Here is a 24,906-nt window from a genome sequence, read left to right as displayed (position 1 = left end):
GCTCCTTGCTTTCGTATTTAATACAGATTTTCTACTCCATTAGACCCCTATAGATGTGTGCATTTTCACAAACATTTCCTAAAGGACATTTTAATTTTCACCATGTTCCAGCTGGAACCTGCGTAAGCATCTACACTGTCTTTCTGGTAGCACGTTTCGTTTGGCCATGGAGGGTTTTAAATCTTGAAAGTCTGTTCCTGCTCACTTGCTATGTATAGTTGTAGTTGAATAAATGAGTGTCCTGTGAATTGCCTAATTACTTGTTCCACAGGACAGAAAGTCACTGAAAATGGTAAATTGCCTTAGGATGATTTGTGTGTGTTTGGGGGTGAAGGGGAGGGGCAGAGGAAAAGGGCTGGTTGTTGGTTTGTGGGTTGATTCCTGTTTGAGTTGAAACAGACTTTAGGGGGAAAAAAAAAAAAAAAAAAAAGTAGTAGTCTTGGTTTAAGAAATACCTAGTGATGGTGAGGATACCACAATCATTGCTCCGTTATTACCTTCACTGTTAAAAATTTAAACTTAACATCTCTTCCAAATTTGTTTAGCTTTGCTGTCTTGTTATGTTTTTGGCCAATAGTTGTCTGTGCCTTATTGATCTTTATGAAATGCATAAAAATTCTGCGTCACTGCATTTGAAACATTCTATTTGCATCTTCACCTTCAAAAAGATTGCAGTGGGAACAATAACTGTTGTATGCTGAGCCTGGGAAAGGAGTGTGTGGAAAGAGGGCCGTTGTTACTGTGGACAGTAATCCCTGCCCCACATAACCGATGTAATGCTGAACAGCGCATCCAGTTCAGCTCCCCCTCCCCTGCGTGGCAAGGGAACAATCTCAAACCACAACAAAGAAGTCGTTATCGTTGTGTGTTCAGTCTGGGACACTACTGCAGCTCAGGGTACTTGTAGAGTCAACTTACTTTGTCTGTTGTTTCACCATAGTTAGCAATGAATAAAAATTAAAGCAACTGGTTTGACACTCTGGGGAGGTTTTCTAGAATTACTGGTAGAGAAGGAAAAAATAACTAAAAATGGAAAGCATTACTACTTTGTTTTACTCTGTGCTTTGGAGTGTGGGAGGAAGGAATTGAGGGAAAAAAAATTTAGTACTGTTTCTTTCTCTGTCTGTGTAGTATGAAGTGGGTTTGGTTTATTCCTTATTCTTTATAAATGTGAGATAAGTGTAACTGAGAAAGAGGGTTTTTTTTTTTTTTTTTGGCTTTTCTCCAGTAAAAATAGTTTTGTCTTTATGATGTTGCTTCTGTCCTTACCTAGTAGGAGGATGAAGAGGGTAGTAGTTCTGCAGGAAAGGATCCGGGGTTATGGTGGACAAAAGATAAAAACCCTCAGTCATCACTGCAGGACGTGTAAGGATGAGTGTAGCTTGTAAAGTACAGGAAATAATCCCTATGCTACTACAATCAGCATTTGGAGGGCCTCTGTTGTGCCCAGCCCAGTTTAGGATTCTGCATTTGAGGAGGAATGTGGACCAACTTGAGGTGAACCAAATGAAATTAATCAGAGGCCTAGGAAATGGGTCTAAGTCAAGGACTGGAGGAAATAGCGTTAATATGTCATGCAGTAAAGGAGGAAAAGACTTTATGCATGATAATATAGTTTAAAGGTGTAAAAGTCTGCTGTGTACTAACCTGTTTGCAAAAGCTATAGTAGAAAAGGAGCAATGGCTTTCAACTGTTGGGTGGACATCAGGAAGACACTCTGATGGTAAAGACACTGGAATACTGTGATGAAGCTGTTGGGATCTTTAGGAATAGATCAAAGAAACATCTGTCATAAGTGATAGAGGCACATTTGAGTTTATCCTGAGCCATGTAAGTTGGATGAGAGTCATAAAGACACTTTGGATCCTAATTTACAACTTTGATTTAGATTTTATTATTGCATTGTTATCGCATATAATTACTCTGCCTTGCTATTCGTTACCTAGCTTTACATATGGAGAGCAGAACACACAGGAACTCAGTCTCTTTTTGTGCCACTAAATTAACTAATTGCATCTCTAGGGATTTACTTGCCTGTTTACCTTCATTTGAATGCTCTAAGTGGATCTATGTGACTTTGTATTTGAATGAGTCCTCTGTATCACCTTCTGTATGTGAGTTAGATATTGGCCCTTCCAGTGTTGTACTGTCGATGCTGTTGATTCTTTATTCCCCTGGCTGAGGGGTTGGCCATGAAGACAGAAAACTACTGAAACTACTGACCAGATCAGCAAGAGCAAATTTGGATCAGTGTAGGCTATTAAATGACTACAACTTGTTGACCCATTTAATGTCTGCTTGGTTCCCATGGCTGTCATAGAATCATAGAATCGTCTAGGTTGGAAGAGACCCTTGGGGTCATCAAGTCCAACCATCTACCCTACTCTACAAAGTTCTCCCCTACACCATATCCCCCAACACCACATCTAAACGTCTCTTGAACACATCCAGGGATGGTGACTCAACCACCTCCCTGGGCAGTCTATTCCAATGCCCGACCACTCTTTCTGTGAAAAATTCTTTCCTATTGTTCAGTCTAAATCTACCCTGTTGGAGCTTGAAGCCATTCCCTCTTGTTCTGTCATTAATTACCTGTCATTTCCATCTTCCAATGAAGGTCGCTTGAGGAGCATGCAATTACAGTGGCAGGAGTAAATCCAGTCCTTTCTATCATTTCTTCAGTACTGTTGGAAAAAATAAAGCAAGCAATGCATTGATTTTATAGCATGGAAGTTATTTTATGCACTGGCATGACTGAAATACTTGTTTAAACTTAGATCCTACAGAATGTTCTTTACCCAGTGAGTGTTTTTACTCATGGTATATTAATAATTTTGAGTTTGTTTTTCATCTGTTCTCTGTGATGCTTTTTCTGATATACTTTTACTGGCTGTTCAGAGTACTAACTGAGCCACATAATTGTCACAAGTACAACAGCTATGCGGTTGCTGTAGAGGGATTGTAGTAGTTTTGAAATATGACCAGCATACTAAATCAGTGTTCCCTTTCACTGGCTGTTGGGAAAGTAAAAAAAAAATAAATACAGTGATTGTAAGAGATGGATGCTTTTTTTAATTTTTAATTATACCTTTGCTATAAAAATGTTTCAGTTTTAATTCAAATGTTTGTTTTATTCTACTTAGTAAACAGAAAGAGTTCGTGTTCTATTTTAAATGTTTTAGGTTTTTTAAAAAACAACGTGGCCATATGCACTTACTTCATCAGCACAAGGGGAAATGCCCGGATGTAGTCACTGCTTTTCTATCATCCTAAAAATGTGTCATAGAGTATCTAATACAAGATTGACTTCTCCATTTCATACTAAAATTTCCATTGAATTTTTTTAACACAGAATCATAAGTTGTAGATTTCAAATACTGAAAGCAATGAAATTTCTGTATCTTTTTTTTTTTTTTTAATCAGAGGTCTGTTTCGTAGTATCTTGTTTGTGATAGCTCTAGCTTGGAGTCCACTGTGAAAGCAGTAATTTGTCTTTTCTTTTAGGGAACTGGAAACCTTGAAATATCAATATTTCTGTGGAAATCTCTTAATACCAAATGTATTGTGAGAAGTGGGGAAGGGAAGATGTTTGTTCCTGTAATTGTTCCCTTTGCAGACTGGTTTAAAAAAAATATTACGAGCTGAATGAGGTCTACACAGTTAATTGAGGCCATATCAATTGATAGCAGTTGACAGCGTTTATTATCAAATTGCTAAAAATGTTTCCTGTCCTTTGTGTCCCTGAGATAAGAGGTGATATTCTGATGCATGTCTTTTCACAGGACCTGTTGTTCAGTGTGTGCGCTCTCAATATCATCTCCACCATTGTCTGTGCCTTGGCAACAGCAATGTGTTGCATGCAGATGGTTTCTTCTGATCTCCTGCAAATGGTGAGTACGTTTCAGTGACAACACAGGGTATTGTCCTTACCTGTGTATATTCATTTGTACCTACTCTTTGCTTATAAACTTAAGCCTATTTGTGTGTCTTTGTGTGGTGTTAGAATGTGTATGTACATGTGTGTATTTTTTATCTGCATGCATGTATATAAATATAGCATACAGATGTATGCAGCATGAATAGCTGCTGTGTTTAAATGTTTGCGTATTGTAGTAGAAAGTTCTAATCAGGATTTTGCAATTGGGAGTATGTTATTTTTGTTGATGAGGTTCAGTTACACGTGCCTGTTAAATTGTCTGTCATTACATGTGTATTATCTTCAGTTTCCACACTATCCAGAGCAATTACTTAGCTTTGAGATACTATTTTTCACTACTTTTGTGGTATGAGAGCTATGGAGTATGAGAACTATGAGTTTAAAACTGGAACTTTTCACAGCCCTGTGCCAATAACAGTGTTTTCATAAGGAAAACCTGTTCAGCTTCAGCATAGCACTTGTGTTTAAAACAAGAAGGAAAAGGATCATTAGTCTTCTGCAGAGCCAGCTGCATTACAGGATACTGTCTTGTTTTGGTTGGACAAAGGTGGCTTTCCTGTCCCAAATGAGCGCTGTGATTCACAAGGTTTCAATGTAATGTTGAAACAAACAAACAAAAAAAAGAAAATCCTTTGTATTTTGCAGGCCAGGCATACTGTTTTTAACCCAGCTGTATTACTGGCTAGTCTAGGAAATTATCCTCTGTTTAATAAGAGAGGGCAACCAACCACAAAAACCTAATACCAGTCATTTGTAAATCTCTCATATTTTAAAAGTTTGCATAGATAGAATACTGATCCAGCAAGTTAGCTGCAAACCATTTGCACAACGTAGAGATGTCATATAACCTGCCATGCAGGCATGTGGTTGATTTAAAAATAAATAAATAAAAAAAATACACTAGCTGCCATGGATATTGATTTGAATTTAAGTGCATAAATTGCAGAGAGAAGGCTGCCCTTTCTAGACAAGTGTTCCAGTCACTGGGTGGACAACTTAGTTCAGAATACCTTCAATCTGTGATCAGGTGTTTACTTCACATAGTAGTGGGTATAAGTTAGGCACATACATCTACATAATGCCTGCAAATGGTGCATAAATGCGTTTTTTTTCCTATAGCCCTCTCTGTATTCATATTGTGCATGCTTGTAGAGGCTTGTAAACAGTGCTTATTTAACAACTTTGTTTGGGATGTCAAACAATTGACAAAAATAATCATTTCAGCTGATGACATACTGTATTTTAAATGTTAAAGGATTTTTATTATATTGCGAGTATTCTTTCTTTTCATACATTACCACTCTTGATATTTGCTGCAAGAATGCCTATTGACTAAAGATCTTTTACACCTTGCAGTGATGACAGGGAGATGAAGTGGTCATAACACCTGGAAAGATCTCTTTGTCTAGAGTAACAATGGTAGCAGTGATCCAGAAGTGTAACCATATATATTTCAGGAATCTTAACCTACACTTAATTTTATGGTATTTAGCAGTGTAAGAGGAGTAAAAATGTGTAGATGACAATGAACCAAGAACAATATTAAAGTGCTTCTGATGGGCACGGGCAAGAAGCAGTAATCTCAATTGGAAGTCAAGTACCTCGAAAGCACATAATTTTTCTCTCTGACACTTCATTCTTCATTTCTTCCCTAAAATTCTTTTCTTTCCCACCTGGCAATGCTGCCAGTATGTCAATGTCTTTTTGCTTTCTATGCTTTGTGCTTCCAACTTTCTGTCTTCCTGCTTAGCTGTCTGTTCTCCCACTGTTTCACCTCCATTGACAAGAATTTTCTTCCCTCTCCACAGAAGAAGGGAATTGTACCTTTCTGCTCAATCCCAGTCTTTTCTTGTTTATCCTTAAGTTTTTTCCTTTCTTTTTTCAGGTTGCTGGGCCAGATTCCTACGGGCCTAAGTGAGCGTAACTTCCCTAGGTCTATGCTGACTTAGACCACCTGAACTCTGACCTGAAGATCTTTTCTTTCTCTATTTTCAGTCTGTTGTCCCATGATCTGCAGCTCCCTTTTGCTCTACTGCACCCATAAATCTGATTTACTTCCTTTTTTCTTGCTTGTTAATGCTGAATTTATGCTTTTTTCCTTTTACGTTTCACTGAGGTATGCATCTTCTCTTAGCAGGGCTGTATTGTGCTGGAAGTTTAAGATAGCAGCAGCAAGAGAGACCACCCCTCTTAGATGAAAAGGTTTTAATTGTGCTGATTCTTTTACTCTATTCTTGTTCCAGATCTATGTAGGCTCTCCTGTAGGAAGAAGAGGCATAAAAATATAGTTCCTTAGCCAGCAAAAGCAGCATGCAATAGGGAAGATCCTCCTCGGACGTCATTAGGTTATCATTAGTTCATCAGTTTTGTGATTCATGTGCTGTGTTAGTTTTCTTGTCTCAGAAATTAATCAGTTAGAATGGTGAATTTTTGCAAATGTCAAATAATTTCAAGTTTTCTTCTGGCATGAAGCTGTTATATGTGCTTCATGTTTTATTGTAGAGCTGGTCTGTAATACAGTCTCAAGAAAATCTGCAAGTGTTTCATGAGTATCTGTTCTATTGCTAACTTTTGTGTACAGTGAGTATCTGATTTGGACAAGGAAACTGACAGTATTTTGTTGGAAACTGCTACCTTCTGATGTACCCACCTTTAAGTAAAAATGCCCTGAAAAATATAAAAACAAGCTGTCTGGTAGTAAGCACAGATTAAATTTTCCAGTGAATTTGAATGGGGTTTTTTGGTGAAAAATAATCCCACCAAGCAAACATTTGGTTTCAAGCATTAAGGAAAAAATTACTGTAAAATATTGGAAACTATTTTTATTGCATTATATTTTTGATGCCTTTAGTTTTACTTTTGTACTGTTGTGTGGGACACAAAAACATATTTTCCTAGGTTGTTCCTTCTTTGAGTTGACTGTTTCAGAAAGTACCCCAGATTTTTCACTTCACTTTAACCTTTCTCACCCTGTTAAGTGTACACAGTTGCTCAGGAAAAAAAAAAAATCTACCAATTGTACTAAAGCCGCAAGAGTAAGTGATACCATAGTAAAAGATTGAAATAGCATTTGTTACGTGTTTCGCTACTTTAGATGGTTTATGGCTGCACTCCCTTACAGGGCCTCCCAGAATTGTTCTTTCTGTGTACGCACCCCTCCAGCAGATAAATGTGAATCAAATCAGATGATATCAAGGTTCTGTGATGTGAAGAAACATCTCTTAATAACCAAGCTGTCACTTCCATGATATTTCACTTGTTGCCTAAGGCAGTTTCAGTTTGTGTCTTGTCTGATGAATGGCTACTGCAAAAACTCACCCCGTTTTCTTCAAAAGGTAGCTGCCTGAATTAAAGAAATACAAGAAATTTTGCCCACTGTGGCCAAGCTAAAGCATGACGTACATCTGTCCCGGTCCTCCTTCTGCTCCAAATATGTTTATACAGTACTTATTCTAGAAGTACTGGCACTGATATCATTCAGTGTGTTCTGATTTTATCACCATCGCTGTTAGTAACTGCTATTCAAGTTATGTGATATCTAAAACAATCTGTTATTTTGTAAAGGAAATAAGGCAATGATGACACGTGCAAGCTGTAACATTTAATTACTGATTTCATCAGCCATAATGATAATTCAACATGTCATTAACTTAATGGGCTGCAGTTAATATTTCTACTCAAACACCTAAAATAAAGCACCTCTGTGTGAGGATCATATCTTGCTGGCATTGTTTAAGCCCTTATACTGGTGAAACAGTAATAAAAAAAAAAAAAACGCTTCAGGATGAAGCTTCATGTTAAGTGAGAATTGATCTTAAGTTATTACATAATTTTTATTATTTAACCTAATTCTATCAGAACCTAAATAGTACTTTTTTTTTGGCACAAAGCTCACTTAAAGGTACTGTAAAGTCCAGATATCAGTCCTTTTAGAAATATGCACTGCTAATGATGTACATCCATAGAAACATCGTAAATGTAAATATGGTTGGATAAATATTCCCCTCATCCCCACCACAAATAAAAAGGTAAAAGGGAAACCTTTGGTGTAGGAAAGCTTTTGACATATTTAGAAAATGTACCATTTTCCATTTCACATTTTATTGGTAGAATATTTAATATTTAATTCTATTTAAGAGATGGTCAGTACTTCAAGAAAGATGTAGTGTCACACACCAGTTGCTCTGAGACTACAGAGCTAATGACTTGTGGCGGTTATAGGAACAGCAACGGGAAACAATGGAGGAGAAACACTTGAATCTGTGTTTTCCTTATCAAAATACTTTCTGTGTTGCAATTTCCCTTTAAGATCGGACAAATTACAAGAGTCAGCCATGATCCTTCTGTTCTTGCAGACAATTAGTGCCTACAGTTCCCTCCAGGAGATACAGATTCCAGTGTTTCAGAAAAGGAAAAAAGCAACCTACCTAGGAGGAGGACAGTTAATTGAAGACAGAATTATAGACCCAAGTATATTGCAAAGAGCTTTTACTATAGATAACATGCCAATATTTCATTATATGCAATTAGAAATGTTTATTTCCCATTCCCAAGAATTAGGAGATTGTTATAAATGACATACAGAGACTGAAATGAGGATAACAAATTCTGGAGTCTCCAAAGGACTCATTTCGAAGTTACAGAGCAAATTTATTAAAAGTGATATGGAAGGCAGAGGTAATTACATGCAGATACGGGAAATACTCTAGATAAGAAGATTCCCTTAGAGCAATAGTCAAGTACTGATGTATGGCAATTGCTGGTTTGGATATGTCATAGTTGCTAAGCCCTGAATCCCAGCACTGTCATTTACGTGGATTCAATAGTGCTGATCAGCTGCAGAATATGTAGAACAGAGGATGTCTTTGTGAATGTTTAGTGGGGATGTCCCATACCTGGAAATACTGATGGAGAGTTCTTAGTCTCACAGATCACAGGTAGAAGGACTTACCACACTGTATCACACCGGGTATCTGTTCCATTAAAGAATCATATTTACAGTCCCTGTCTGCTGTTTCTTTAGTTCCTTAATTGAGACTTCTCTGTCAGCTTCAATATACTCAAAATATTCAGAACATAAATACTAAACTCTAATCATTCTGGTCGCTTCAGTAACCAACTTTTAGACGACCTCTCAGTGAAGCGCTGGAAGTTTGGTCTGAGAATAAAAAAACAGAGTTTGACAATATTATTCATATCTATTTAAAGGTGTTTATTTCACCTTGAAGAGTTAAAAACTGAGACAAGTTCTGTTATTCTACAAAGCACTGCCTTCTGCACTGGAAAGGGACAGCCTATGTGTCCTGCTACAGGTTCTGAGCTTGCTGAGAAGGTCCCTGGCATCAACCCTACATAACTGGCTGTGTGTTCTCAGTACTATGGCCACAGACCCTTGAGCATAACTGCCTTTCCTGAAACCTTTTACCTCTTCTGCTCCTGCTGGAAGTGGTGTGCTTCTAACATTCGTGTTCCTAATTCTCTGCTTGCTGACTTGCTGCTGATGCCGTGGCTAACTTATCTTTTGAATTCAGGTCCAAGAAGTGGATACAAAACCACAGCATTGTACAGCTTTCTTGTTTACCCTGCTGCAACGGGATAGCATGTTTTATTCTTCACTCATAACTCTGAACCAAATAACAAATTAAGTAGTCCTCAGTATGAAATAAAGATGAGGGCTGTTTAAGTCAGGCTGTTTAACTCTGTCAAAGTTAGGTGTGCTCAATTAAAACACACAAAATTCTGTGCACTATGTTGCCCATCCATTTAACACATGCACTGATCTACGTGTTATGCCATTTTGGTAGCAGACACATTCTGCAGACCAAAGTGAGGCCGTCATTAGTTCAAGGATGAGACAAAACCTGCATGAGTGTAATAGTTTGAATGCCAAGCTTCAAACATAAGGTTGGCTATTTCCAAAAAGAAAGAGCATGAATTCTAGATCTGTATTTCATTGCCTCTCAGATTTCTGAGAGCTCCCAGCATCCAACAGCTCCAGGCGGTCAACAGAAACAGTTGAGTATTTGGGATTTCTAGAGCCAGGGGCTATCTATTTATGCCTGGTAAAAATGTTCAAAGTCTCTATTGATAGCTATGAAGTTACGCAAAGCTCTTAACACTGTTGGCTTTTTACAGTGTTTACCAGTGGTGCTATTTGCTGCTTATCCTTGTCTGCAGCCATTTTCTATCCATGGCTTCTGCAGTGGCCATTGGTTAGATCCCAAAAGCCTGGCTAGAGGACCTGCTTTGTGAGTTGTGTCGTAGTGTGTGCTATAGTCTTTGAAATGACATTGAATGCAACTTGATCTTGTTTATACTTGTGACTGAAGAGGCCACCCCCATTTTCGGTTTGGCAGTTCTTGTTGTTGCCTATCCTACTTGCCATCAACATTTTGAGACTGACTATTTAGCAAGAATTGTCTTCTAATACGAAAAATGTGTGTTTCCTTGTGAAAGTGTTTGTCAATGTTCCTCCATCTAGTCCGGCTTTGTTAGCCGTTTGCGTTTTCTTACCGTGTCTTTTTCTTACCGATGGCCTTTATATTAAGTCTTTGCTGAGCCCCTGCAGCCTTCACCATTTCAGACTAACCCTTAAAGATTTTTAAAATACATTTTACTGTAAGAAGAATAAACCTTTGCAGGCTAGTAGAAATTAGTAGATAGGGTAGTATGGAGTATGATTTAATTTCCACGTAGTAGCTTTCCGATTGTTTTCTCAAGGATGTCTCCTCTTTGTGATAAACCCGTATATTTGCTATTGTTTCATTTCCTGCTAGTCTCCCTCTTACAGCCTTTTTCACTTTAATTTCTGTGCCTTCCAGCAGGATGATATCACACAGGTAAACTGTTATTTATAACACCCCCCCCCCAACATGTGCATCTTTCATGTCCGTTTTGCCACTCATTTTCAACATTGGTCACCCAGAGTTCGTTGCCATGATTTGTATTCACAGTAAAGGTTCTTGAAAGGGATGCAAATGATTCTACTGTTGAACTGCACCACATCTACACATTAGGTCTTCTTGAACCACAGCCTCTTCTACCCTGTGTAAAACCTTTCCTTTCTGTCACATCCCACAAAATGTGTGCTGATAGTTCACTCGCGGAAAAGTGTGATGTGTTTAATTGCCTTGCTCTGAGGAGTGTTGAGCGTATGGCTCAATGAAACAAGCTCTAGGAACTCGAGAACTGATTCTTCGATGGTTTTGAGATGGTAGCAGACTGACAGTTGCTGATGATAGTATCACTTAGGACGGAAGTTTGGTGTTTAAGAGTTAATATTAACGTAACGTTACAGTTTGGGAAATGGCTGTTGAAAGATCAGGTGAATTTAGACTGAATGACTGCAAAAATGTAGTTTTATTCTTTACAACAAACCTGTAGAAATGTCTGATGTTACTCAGGATAACAGCATCGCATCTCACATGAGAGTGCTTACCAGCATCAGATGTTTTATGTAAGGAAGAGTAAATCGGGTAGATGTCATATCTTTACTCCTGTACCATCAGTAGACTACAAAGGCTGAAAGTGTGATGATATAACATATTTTTCAGAGGAGGTCCTTTATTAAATATTTAGTTGCTTGTGAAAATACCTCTTGAGAGCAGATTAATAAGCAATAGTTCATTTTCACAGACAATTGAAACTGGTCCTCCTGACCCTATGTTGTGTTGCATTATTACAGCTTTGACCTTTTAAACAAAACATAGAGTGTGTTTAGTAGAATTAAGATGTAACTCGACCTTTTAAACCCAAAGACAAATATCATTTGTATGGTAATGTAAATTCAGCATAACTGGACCGAGTTAAATTTGAAAAAGTGAAAAATGTAAAACTTGACATTAAAAATTAAGGTAATTTACTTTCTATTTGCTGGATTGCATAAGCATTTTCCCTTTTATTTCACTTAAGTCTTTATCATGGATTTAAACAGGTAATAATGTAATGAGACAACAGTACAAAGACATATTATCTTGTTCCAGTATAAAAAAGAAATGCCTCCAGCAGATTTTCTTACCTCACTTGTTTTAAAAGGCAGGAGCTAAAGCCCAAGTCATCTACTGATCCAAGTAAAGCGTTATGACAGCAGAAGCTTGCCTGGAGAAGGAAGAATTCTTAGGTGGTTTTGGATTGTCTTTTGATCCCCTTCTATCTGTGGGGACCATATAAATTCAGGTCAAGGTGGTTGGGTTCCATGGGATCTGCAGAATGGTCCATATTTGATCTTGAGGTAGTTAAAGCCTTTACTAGAAGACTTGTTAAGTTACAGTGTTTCTGCTACCAAAGGTATCAGAATGGCTTCTTGGTATCCCTGCTATGCTAGAAGCTGCTTAGGTTCCTGTCACAAATTCTCAGTATTATTATTTTCTGTTATTCAGTGTAGTTACTTTCTGTTTGGTTTTGAGATGTTTATATGGAATAAATGTTTTTCTTACTTTCATACCAGTATTTAAAACCTTTATACCACATTTAAGTGCACGGCGGCAATTAGGAATATTTTATTTTATAAGAATAATAAAGAATAATTTTAAATGGCCCCTTTTTTGGAAGTGAAAAATAGGATGGATATTTGTAGTTGTCTTATTCAAAATGTATTGAATATGTGCTTATTTCTAGTTTGTTTTATTTGGGTTTTTGGGGGGAGTGAGGTTGGTTTTTTCTGTATAAGCAAAGGCATTTCAGATTGGAAACAAAACCATGTAAATAGTTATTTTATCAGTTTTATCTGTTGTTCATCAGTTGTTAACAGACAGCTGATTATGTAGTGCTATAATAATATTGTATTACAAGGTAGAATTATTTCTTGAAATGCTATCTAATTTTAAATGGTTATGTTCTGTATCCTAAGAGTTGACTGACTTTGAGGCACAGGGGCCTCTGTGTCTTTGGTAAAACCATGTCTTATATTTTGGCAACTTGACTTACACTCCTCACTGATCTCAAGTACTCTTACACTTCCAGAAATATCTCTTTCATTTCAGTATGGATATTAATTAAATTGGATATTGGTTAGGGTTGCTAATAGTGACCTTTTATTAAAATTTTTATTATTGGTGATGAAGTTTCTACCATCTGAAGGAACCTGACCTGTTCATTTCAGTTTCTGCCACAGAGGCCGCATTCTACCAATCCTGACTGCATGACTCCACACGGAACTATCCTGCATCAAACCTTGGATTTTGATGAGTTCATACCACCAATACCGCCGCCACCTTACTACCCACCAGAATATACCTGCACACCAGTGATAGAGGCGCAGAGGTGATTCTTGTCCCCTGTAGTTACAATCATCGCATAGTTCTGAGCTACAGACTATGAAGCTTTTTCCAAGAATAGGAAGCCAAGTAATGTCCTTACATTAGGTGCTTCTTTTCCAGAGAGATTTTAACTTTCCGGATGTTTGCTGGAAGGACTACTCAGCCAGCCAGCCTCAGTCTAGGAGGTTCCTCCAATGCATTGATGACAACTTTCTGATGCAAATGGTGGAGGAGCCGACTAGGAGAGGTGCACTGCTGGATCTCATCCTCACTAACAAGGAGGGTCTGGTGCAAGGAGTAAAGGTTGAAGGCTGCCTTGGCTGCAGCGACCATGAGATGGTGGAGTTCATGATCTTGGCTGGTGGAAGCAGAATAGCAAGCAGAATTGCAACCCTGGACTTCAGCAGGGCAAACTTTGGCCTTTTCAAACAATTACTAGGGGAAATCCCGTGGACAAAGCTGTTTGAAGGTAAAGGTGCCCAGGATAGCTGGTCAGCATTCAGGGACTGCTTCTACCAAGCTCAAGATCAGAGCATCCCGACACGTAGGAAGTCAAGGAAGGGAGCCAGGAGACCTGTGTGGCTAAACAGGGAACTGCTTGGCAAGCTCAAGTGGAAGAAGAGAGTTTATAGATCATGGAAGGAGGGGCTGACCGCTTGGGAGGAGTGCAGGGCTGCTGTCAGGGGATGTAGAGAGGCAACTAGGAAAGCTAAGGCCTCCTTAGAGTTAAACCTGGCAAGAGGGGTCAAGGACAACAGGAAGAGCTTTTTCAAATACATGGCAGATAAAACTAACACCAGAGGCAATGTAGGCCGACTACTGAATGGGGTGGGTGCCCTGGTGACAGAAGATACAGAGAAGGCAGAACTACTGAATGCTTTCTTTGTCTCTGTCTACTCTGTCGGGGGCTGTCCTGAGGACTCCTGTTCCGCTGAGACCCCAGATGAAGATGAAGTCAAGTCAATGGATGAGTTTGCCTTAGTTGATGAGGACTGGGTCAGAGACCAGTTAAGCAACCTGGACATCCATAAATCCATGGGTCCAGATGGGATGCACCCGCGGGTGCTGAAGGAGCTGTCTGAAGTCATTGCTGGACCACTCTCCACCATCTTTACCAAGTCTTGGGAAACGGGCGAGGTGCCTGAGGACTGGAGGAAAGCAAATGTCACTCCAGTCTTCAAAAAGGGCAAGAAGGAGGACCCAGGTAACTATAGACCGGTCAGCCTCACCTCCATCCCTGGGAAACTGATGGAACAGCTTATCCTTGGTGCCCTCTCAAGGCATATCAAGGATAAGAGGGTTATTAGGGGCAGTCAGCATGGCTTTTCCAAGGGGAAGTCATGCTTGACCAACCTCATAGCCTTTTATGAGGAAATAACAAGGTGGATGGATGATGGCAGAGCGGTAGATGTGGTCTACCTCGACTTCAGTAAAGCATTTGACACAGTCTCCCACATCATCCTCATGGCTAAACTGAGGAAGTGTGGACTGGATGACCGGATAATTAGGTGGACTGCGAACTGGCTGAAGGAGAGAAGCCAGAGAGTCATAGTCAATGGGGCAGAGTCCAGTTGGAGGCCGGTAACCAGTGGAGTGCCTCAAGGGTCGGTACTGGGGCCCATATTATTCAATATATTCATCAATGATTTAGATGAGGGAATTGAGTGTACTATCAGCAAGTTTGCTGATGACACTAAGCTAGGAGGAGTGGCTGACACGCCAGAGGGCTGTGCTGCCACCCAGAGAGACTTGGACAGGCTGGAGATTTGGGCAGGGAATAACTTAATGAAATACAACAAGGGAAAGTGTAGGGTCCTACATCTGGGCAGAAACAACCCCAGGTTCCAGTATAGGATGGGGAGCTACCTGTTAGAGAGCAGTGTAGAGGAAAGGGACCTGGGGGTCCTGGTGGACAGCAGGATGACCATGAGCCAGCACTGTGCCCTTGTGGCCAAGAAGGCCAACGGCATCCTGGGCTGTATTAGAAGGGGGGTGGTTAGCAGATCGAGAGAGGTCCTCCTTCCCCTCTACTCTGCCCTGGTGAGACCGCATCTGGAATATTGTGTCCAGTTCTGGGCCCCTCAGTTCAAGAAGGACAGAGAGCTGCTGGAGAGAGTCCAGCGTAGGGCAACTAAGATGATTAAGGGAGTGGAGCATCTCCCTTATGAGGAAAGACTGAGGGAGCTGGGTCTCTTTAGTTTGGAGAAGAGGAGACTGAGGGGTGATCTTATTAGCGTTTATAAATATATAAAGGGGGACTGTCATGAGGATGGAGCCAGGCTCTTCTCAGTAGCAACCAATGATAGGACAAGGGGTAATGGATTCAAGCTGGAACACAAGAGGTTCCACTTAAATTTGAGAAGAAACTTCTTCTCAGTGAGGGTGACAGAGCACTGGAACAGGCTGCCCAGGGAGGTTGTGGAGTCTCCTTCTCTGGAGACATTCAAAACTCGCCTGGACGCCTTCCTGTGCAACCTCATCTAGGTGTTCCTGCTCCGACAGGGGGATTGGACTAGATGATCTTTTGAGGTCCCTTCCAATCCCCAGCATACTGTGATACTGTGATTACATACAACATTTGCAAACTTGTTAGGATGCACCTGGAAATATTTGTATATATAATAGAGAAGTTATTGAACTTTGCCAAGGCAAGGATAACCATATCTGAACTTAAAGCAAAGATCAGCTTATAGGTGATCCTTTCATAGTTGTTAACTGTTACTTAACAACTTAAATTTGAATATGAGATGTAATTTTCTAAGGAAATCATTGCAGTTAATGTGTATTAATGTGGAGTAGTGAAGAACGTTAATGACTGCAAAATGGGCTGGTAGAGGGGGCTGATGTCCGAAATGAAATACAATTTTTAAAGCTACCCTGTGAATGAGGGCTTCATTTTGGTTATCTAATAAATTTCTTCAGTATAAGTCTTTGTAGTATATTGGCTTTGAATTAAGAGAACCATCTACATCACTGTGTTGTAGGTACTAGTTTACTAGATAAATCCAATGCCGTTTCTTTATAATTGTTTGCTTGGTTTTGTTTTTAAACAGAGGTCTCCATTTGGACTTTCCTCATTCCCCATTCAGTGCTTTATATGAAGTAACCATTAACAGCCCAGGAATGCTGTATCCAACAGAGCTGCCCCCTCCTTATGAGGCAGTGATTGGAGAGACACCTGCCAGCCAGGTAAGGAAAGCCAAAGGAAATTCTTTACATAGTCTTCAAATTTTCATGAAGCAAAACAATTTTAGATAAATTTAGAAGTTTAGAAAAATCTAAACTACTTCAGGAGTTAATTGTACTGTGGGGGAACAACCATTAGAAAATATTTATATTCTTTAAACACATTTTTCAGACCATTCTCTTTAAAAGGGGTTTAACTAACAAATTTTACTTAACGTGTATTCTTCTTATGTTCTTGTGCATATTTGGGCAAATGCTTATGTGAGTAGTAATATTTGAGCTGTTACCATCCATTAAAAAAGTTGTACTATACTGGACTGTCAGTTGTAACAAAAACCTAGAAGAATGGATTGAAATCACTGAAGCACAGTGGTTTTCCTTATTTGGAAAGGATACGGATGTTTTAAAATGAGACTGCACTTCTTAATTTCTGTAGGTAATAAGAAATCTTGATTAGGAATCAGGTTTATTTTTTTTAAAACCCCTACAGTTGTAAAATATGTTTTATTCTAACTAGTGATGATAGTGGATTTGCATAACTTTAATATGCTTTTAGTTGGAGCTCAGTACAACAGTGTAGGTTTAATAAAGAAAAAGATACGTGTGTGTCTTGTGACATGCAATGCTAATAACTTCTTGTGTATGTGCGTATATAGCGTAGAGCTCATGGGACATTCCGTTATGCTCTGCACGTGATCTGAGCCAAGATAATTAGAATTCCCATTTTATACTCTATGTGTAGGTAGAACATGTGCTTGAAAATTCCTAACAAAAATCTCTAAATAACCTCAGATTAACAAAGTTAAGACTACAAATTTGCAGTCTGCCACTTATGCCAGATTTCAGATCAAGTACTGGGAGCAGCTGGTAATAGCATAGGTTCTCGTGATGGTGAGCTCTAGTCTTGAGAGGATGCCATGAACCCAGTGCCACATGTATGCTTTAGTAGTTGTAAGATACAGTTTCCATAAGTAGGCTCCTATTGGGTGCCAAGTGCTCGAAACTGGTTCCTGCTTCAGTGTTACATTAGTGGGCAAGAAACCATACAGAGCAATGTTTTGAAAGATAAAAGGATAGAGATGTGTTCTTCCTGTGAAATAGCAATGAGTAGTTCTCTGTCTATCACTTATACTTTTGGCTGTTACAGCTTTTAATAGCTTCTGCTGTCATATGGCAGAAACAGCTCCTCCTGAAAGTGCGTAACACCTTTATTCTGAATTTTGAGAAAGGATCCGGTATACTTCAGACAAATATTTACGTTAGATTTTTTGCCTTATTTTTTACTATACAGTGTCAGCTCAACTGACAGTAGAATTCTAATGTATCTGCACATGCAGCCAAAGCTAATATGAGCAAAGTTTTCCGTGAAGTGATTTGGGATAATTGAATCAGCTGTCACAAATGGGAAAATACTTGAAATTACTTTTAGAAACTGTAATTTCTTACAGGCTTCAGTAAAAATTCAAGGAGTCAAACATTCTAGATACTGCTTATCAATTTTTTAACAGCACGCTGTGGAGATACCTGTGTTCAGGTTGCCAAATTGTACCTGCATTACAAAGGGGAGTACATTGCATCTACCCAAAAATATAACATTGAAAACTTTGCTAGTGATTTTTTTCACACTGGGGGAAACCACAACTCAAACCACAAAACTAAAGAAATTATATAAATTTTTACTCTTATAAACAAGAAGATTATTAAGATAATTAATGACTAGTGTCCGAGAAAAAAAGAATATTGAGATGCACAGTCCCTGACAGAAATGCAATTAAAAAACGCCAAGATATGCCTAACTTTGCAGCCTCTATGGCTGACAAAGCAGCTTCTGCCAACTCTTCTAATCCTTGCCTTGTATTGTACATTCCACCAGCTGCCACATAAACAGGCCAAACATTGCACTACCTTTGATTTATTTGGCTATAATCAAATGAATCGGTATAAATTGCTTGTGAGTGACATTCTTTTCTGAACAGCAAAATTGGAGTATCCAAGGCCATCTCCTTTCTGAAATATTTTTTATCCCAAATTCCATCCTTTTTCCTTTACAGTGACTCAGAGGAACCTGCAAGTCCTGGAGGAGTTGATATTTTTCAGTGATTAAAAAAAATTGGCAAAAGCGATATGAATTATACATGGTTTGGGGGGAAAGAGGAGGATCATATCTGTGATAAGAATTCATATGTGGTACGAAGTAAGGTTTAGGAAAGTGTCTTATTTATACTTCAGCACAAAATCACTTTGAGCACTCTTGAAATTGGGATTACGCTTTGCATGAGCATCAACATCCAGCAGCACAATAGCACCAGCATATAACAAAAATATAATTTCACAAGACCTAATTTAAAGCAGCAAAGTCATTCTCTGGCAAGAAGCACATGAGCGTCAATAAGTATATGTACTGACTTTTCTTTTTTGGCATCTGGGATCAGTGTCAGTACCTTCCTATTCATCTTTGGCCACCTGGGTTCCAGAAATGTTTGTTCTAATCGCAACTGAAAAGTGGTGATTTTTAATTTCTAAATGGTGATAATTGTATAGTTTCTTACCAGGAGTGAGCTTGTATATGCCTGGTAGATGCCAGTTCAGAGAGCTTGTGGGAGCAAAATCACACCATGTGCTGAGTGTCAGAAATGAAGTGCCTTGGCAATGCTAACTGAAGCCTGCACAGCCATGTTGTAGCCATATACTTTTCTTGACAACAAAAGCCCTAACATATTTTTTCCTGTCAGTGTCCCGGTCGATATGTAAATTGAGGAATGGAGCCAAAATCTAAGACAGTTTGGGGTCTGTAAGAGGCACAAAATGGAGTGCTAAATTCTTACGTGAGGCAACTGCTCCCATATAACATGCACCAAGCTACAATACAGTATGAACTGAAATAATTAGATTTATAAATCCCTCAAAGGCAGACTTTGCAATGGAAATCATGGCAGCGGTTTAGCTACAGAAGTGCTTCTGGGAACCATTATGTAATAATGTCATAATTGTAAAACCTCTTACTGAGTATAAAGCAATAGGGTTTTTGTTTTTAAATGGATTGAGGTCCTTAGAATTTTATTAAATTGTATCAAATTAGACTCAATCTTTCATGCATTTCATGGTCAACAAATGTCAGTGCTAATTTAAGTGGTTGCATCTAAGTAAAAATTGCTGTTGGCATCTGTACTGATTAGGAATTCCCATTATATGACTATGAAAAAAAAAAAGTGGTTTTCACACTGTTTTCTGTGCAAAGCATTGACTAGCCTATAGAAAAGACAAGAACAAACAAATCGGGGTTCTAGGTGAAACAGTCACATACCAGTGACTGTTGGATAAGGTTTACTAACCTGTAGGCTGTGTAGGCTTGTTAAAGGGTTTTCCTTCATTTTCCTGTTGATAGCTCAGTGACTGTCTTTACCAGCTTTATGTCTGAGGATGTGCAAGTCAATCAGGTTTTGTTACCCTAGGCTGTGCAGGAACCTGGAGGGAACCATGTGCTGTCCCGATGTGGACCAAACCTCTGACCTGACTAAAAATTGGCAGTGTTACCTCCTGCAATTAAAAGCATGGTTCTCCTTCCCCCAGGCAAGAAGGTTAATCAATTCCAAATGCATATAAAATACATTCAGCAATTATTCTTCTGAATGGAGAAAGAACAAGGGAAGGAAAAGGAAGAATTAACACATTGATCAGATAAATTTAAATGGCCTATGTTTTGCAAAATATAGCTAAATACTGAAAAAGAAGAAGAAACCAAAATTCACATTATATTCCTGATTTCTTCTGCATGCCCAAAATCTTGAAATCTCTTGTTTTCCCTCTATGCAGGGTACCTAGTTATCAATGAGGCCCTGAAGAAATAAACCTCAAAGATGATGAGTGCTTTTCTGTATGTGGGGGGTTTTCTACAGAGGAGAATAGTCACAGTGTTCCATTTGGTCTCAAGAAGCAATTTTGGTGTGTGTAAATTTGTCCCACCGATTTGTCATATTGTTGGGGTTTGGTTGTGAGGTTTGTTCTGTTTATTTTGTTGGGGTTTTTTTTGTTAATTTCCAGCAGTTGTAATTAGAGAAAACTATAATATAATATAGTCTGCAGTATATAAGTAAGCATCTAGAAGTTAAGTTGAGAGGCCGTGTCCTTTGATTCACATAACATTCTTAGAGGCGACTCATTACTATCTTCTTTATGCAGCCCCATGTCTTTAGGTGTGTCACTGCAGGGTTTTCAGCCTCTGTAGGAGCCTCTGAGATTGAGGCAGGGCCTGAGAAGGGATGTGATGTGTGGTGGCTGAGCTGTTGTGTCCCTCTAATTTCCAAAGGATGGGAAAGACTGATACAGATCTCATTGCATGGAGGAGAGTGATGAGAACAGTTCCTCTCTGTAGTTTCCCTGAGTAAAACAGGACTCCCTACCCTTGGTGGGCTGAAGGACTCTGAATTTCAACACCTAACCACAAGGTGAAATAGTTTGTCTCCTGCCCACATTGGAATAGACCTTGGGTCCATGGTGTGTTCTATGCCAGCTCTGTTCCAACAAGGTGTCAAAGCAGAGTACTGATAGTCGCTCTGTGGCTTGTGTCAAATGAGCTTAGTTGTCTTATTCCCAGGTGAAAAAATTCGGTTAATGCTATAATTGTTCCCTTTGGCAAACTAAGCAGAGAATAAAAAGAAAAGGATATGAAGATTGAAGTGTTGTAATCCAGAAGGGTTTGTGTAATAGGAAACTCAGGTATGTAAATACAATGTATGTATTTCTTCCGCCTGTAAAATAGTGTGGGTATTTTGAGAAAGATATTTTCATTTCAAGAATTGCTAAGCCAGCTTTTTTCACAAGCCTTGCGTTTGCTTTATATGCTGTGTAATAATGTTGTTATTACTTTGAATTTAGTAGATCAAAGCTACAGATGGTTGTTTGTCACTAGTACAGGTTTGCCAAAAACCTCAGCTGTGCATGTAACTCATTTGATAGGTGCTAGACAATGTCACTACAGCTGCCAGGTGACTGGGAGAATGCAGAAGGTCAATAAATGTTTCAGCACAAATATTCAGCAGATGTTTTCCTGTCAATTGTTACGAATTATGAAACCACCTAGATTTAAAAAGAACCCCTAGATTTTTAAAAAGAAGCAAACACCTTTATATTATAACATTATATTATTTCTTCCAAAATGTCTGATTGAATTTTCTTCAGCAACAAAGAGCATTTGAGAACACTTCTTACTTTTCCAGTTAGTTCCCAGCAGTTCCACAGTTGGTTCCCAGGAATGGTCTGCAATTTAGTGACACCATGAATTAATTTTTTAACACAGATATGTGATATTCTGCTTCAATAAAGATCCTTTAAGACATTTCCCAGCAAATTGTTTAAAAATACGCTAACCCTTAGACTTAAATTTGTTTTTCAGAAGTGATTTTGTATCCAAAAAAGTTTCCTGATCACTTGATCATAGTAAGCTATGGATAGATAGATAAAAAAATATTAGTGAGCACACTAAGTTATGCATATCTATATGGGGGCATTAATCTACACTAGCACATGCATTGGAAGCTCTTTCCTTAATAGCTTCAGAGTAATAGTGTCACATTCAATTTTTTAGAAGGCCAGATACAAATTAAACTCTTGACAAAAAGGTTTTCACAGAGGTGACTGATGGTTATTTCTAGACTCTGTCACCAAACGTAATAAGCTTTTACTAGTTAATTGTGGCCCTACAGACAGAAGCAGGTATGATGCTTTCTGCTAAAGATGGTATCAATCTCATTCCCTTCAACTTTTCTTTCTATATTTTTCTCATTTATTGTTACCAGCTATTTATTGGAACAATTTTTTCAATAGTCGTGATCCCAAAGAACTGCTAAACATCTAATGAGATTGGCCAACAAGGTCCAACACAAAGTCTATTAAAATCAGTAGAAAAAAAACCTTCCTAAATTTCAGGTTTTTATGGATCAAGTCTGTCCAGCAGGACTGATTCTTTATTTTGTTCTCGTGATTCTCAAAAGCGAAGGGAAGTTACCTGCTTAGGTCCGTCCTTTCAGAAGAATGGTGAGTCCTGGTAGTATCTCCCTTCGGCAATCGCTGAGGCTGGAGAGCACCCTGCATCGGCCACCTTGGGTGGCAGTGATGCTATAGGGCTTAAAAATACATTAGGTGTTAACATCTCAACAAATGCTTGGTTTTATCGTTTCTGTTGTTCTCTATCCTATTTTAGGGTGAGAAAATGTGGTGGGAAAAAAGCATAATATGGAAAAATGCAGACCACAGAAAGAGATTGCTTGTAATAACCTCATTAACTTTAAGCATTGCAGACATTAAGTTTTGTTATGTGGGCCTGCAGCCCCAGCTGCCTTGTGAATTCAAGATGAATTTAGCTTGGAGATTCTGGAAAAATGAAACATGGCTTTAAGCGCATTCCTTTGCCCTGCATTTGTTCCTGACCCAAAGACATTGTAAAATACTGTATCTTTAAATGGCTTTCAATTGGAGTAGTAGCTTATATGATAGTTACAAAACATTCTCAGGTGCGCTCTTAAGATCGTCAGTGCTATACTTTGTTTTGGTAAATTGCAGATTAAAGTGCTGTTTCATTAAACAATTTTCATTTAGGTCACTGGTACTGATCAGCAAGTATCTGAGTCAAGCTTGGGTGAGAGGAACATGGCCCTGGACTTCAGCACACAAGGTGATCACAGCATTGTTTTTGTCTAATTGAGAAAGATGTAGTAGGGTTTCTTAGTGGATTTTTCCCTCCCCTCTCTTCTGTCCTTCCCAATGGAGAAAGAAGGATTTGCTTTCAGATTATTCAGGGCAAGAAGAACCTTTTCACAGTCAAACTGTTGTGGCTGGAAATGCAGAGGAGAGTTTTGCTCAACACAGCATGCTCTGGAAAGCCCTCTGAGGCAGATAAGGCAACCGTCATTTCTCCTTGAAGAGTCATACACATAGTGGGCAGTTTGTTTCTCATTGTCAGCAACCATGGGTGCCTTCCTGATAGTCCACGTGCCTTCTCCATGTAGTCATTTCCTGGATGGCTTCCAGAAGCCTGAATTAGGAAGCTTTGCTGCCCAAAGGGTAGATGTTGTGAGTGCAAGTAGATGAGTAGCAGCACAGAGACTGTTCAAAGCTTAAAAGTTACTAGAATAGGCCTCCTTACCATGTCTGTTGATATGGAGGACTTTTTAAACACTGCGGCCTCAGTGGATCAGATGTTGAGCAGTTTGTATGAAATAAGTGTTTTAGTAAAGCTTCCATTAAATACTTTTTCCACATCATATTTATATCATATTACTGAATAGAGTGGCAGGTGCTCTCAGTTAGTACTTATGGGCAGAGAGGCAGGGGCAGAGTGGTCCAAGAACCAGAAACAGTCCTCTCTGGCCTGGGGTCTGGACTGACAGCCTGACAGGTTAGTGAGGAGCATCTCTTCCTACACCCACAGAGTATCTGTTCTCTGAAGCAGGATTTCAGTTTCCAGAGCCGCCACCAGTGGTCACCTTTAACTACTGCTAAATTTTTTTTTTTTTTTTTTTTTTTTTAAACCCTGGTGTTTGACAACTGCAATGGAGTGTGACAACTGCAGGTGACTAGTTTTTAAGTGCTGCTGTTAACAAGGGCTGTGTTCCTAAAGTTCCTAAGTACATATGGACTTCACGTCCACATAGGAAGCAGCACTCCAGCTCTCAAGCCAGCGTTTTGACATTACATTGCGCACATGAAAGGGAGCTAGGAAGGTCCTAGGGCATGTTTTCTTCATGTAAAATTGGTCAGGTGTCACCATTCCATGTCTTTTGAGCAGTGATTGCTTCTCATCTGCTTCAGGCCCTTCCTCCTGCTGTCTGTAGTACCAGAAAAACCATGCCAGTGGAAGAGTAGAATAGTAAGATGCTGTCAAAATACAGTTTAAGGCCCTTGAGTCCAGGTAGCAAATGGTACAACCAGCCACACTCTTGTTATCAATTAAATCGAATCAAACCAGAGAGAGTTTGGACAGTGAAGATCTGTGCTCTGAAGATAGGCACAAACTGGATGCTTTCATTTATCCATACAAACTTTATAGGTATTTCAAAGCTTGAGTTAAGGGAGTATGTTGCAAAGAATCAACTGTATAAACAATCCAATAAACCACTGCAGCTTTACAGTTAACACATAATGAATGGTGCATATTGTGCATTTTTGGCGTAATGTACATGTATAGATGTATTTCCATGATTGATTATTATGATGTTATTATGTTATGATTGCCTTGTAAGTGTTACGGATTTATTTTCTGGAACCCCAAAAGCAAATAGTTGTTGTCATTCATTTTATGTAAGAAGAAAATGTCCTTCATAAAATCCAACCTCTTGAGTATTTGATTTTCATTTTGATAGTTAGTTTCCCTATACTGTAGAAAGCTTTCTGCTTCCTAGACCCCAAAACATGACAGCACCTAACAAATGTTTTATAATTCACTAAAAGATCCCATTCTTCTTTTCCTAAACAAAACAGTTAAAGTACATTTGTTGCACCAATATGGTTAGCAACAGGTGTTATGCAAAA

General features: G+C 38.9%; 1 protein-coding gene across 1 annotated transcript in view; it reads left to right on the top strand.

The window, feature by feature from the left end:
• Positions 1-24,906, top strand: part of ENTREP2 (endosomal transmembrane epsin interactor 2) — an 87,468-nt gene that overhangs the window by 51,716 nt on the left and 10,846 nt on the right. The window contains exons 4-7 of the mRNA XM_082488536.1: positions 3,783-3,890; positions 13,038-13,198; positions 16,248-16,383; positions 22,975-23,050. Coding sequence (XP_082344662.1) covers positions 3,783-3,890; positions 13,038-13,198; positions 16,248-16,383; positions 22,975-23,050 — 481 coding nt within the window. The remainder of the gene's footprint in view (positions 1-3,782; positions 3,891-13,037; positions 13,199-16,247; positions 16,384-22,974; positions 23,051-24,906) is intronic.

Source organism: Vanellus vanellus, assembly GCF_965231255.1.
Source record: "Vanellus vanellus genome assembly, chromosome: 11".
In the NCBI taxonomy this organism is placed as follows: Eukaryota; Metazoa; Chordata; class Aves; order Charadriiformes; family Charadriidae; genus Vanellus; species Vanellus vanellus.
Note: the sequence above shows the minus strand (reverse complement) of the source record. Positions and strands in the feature narration are given on the sequence as shown.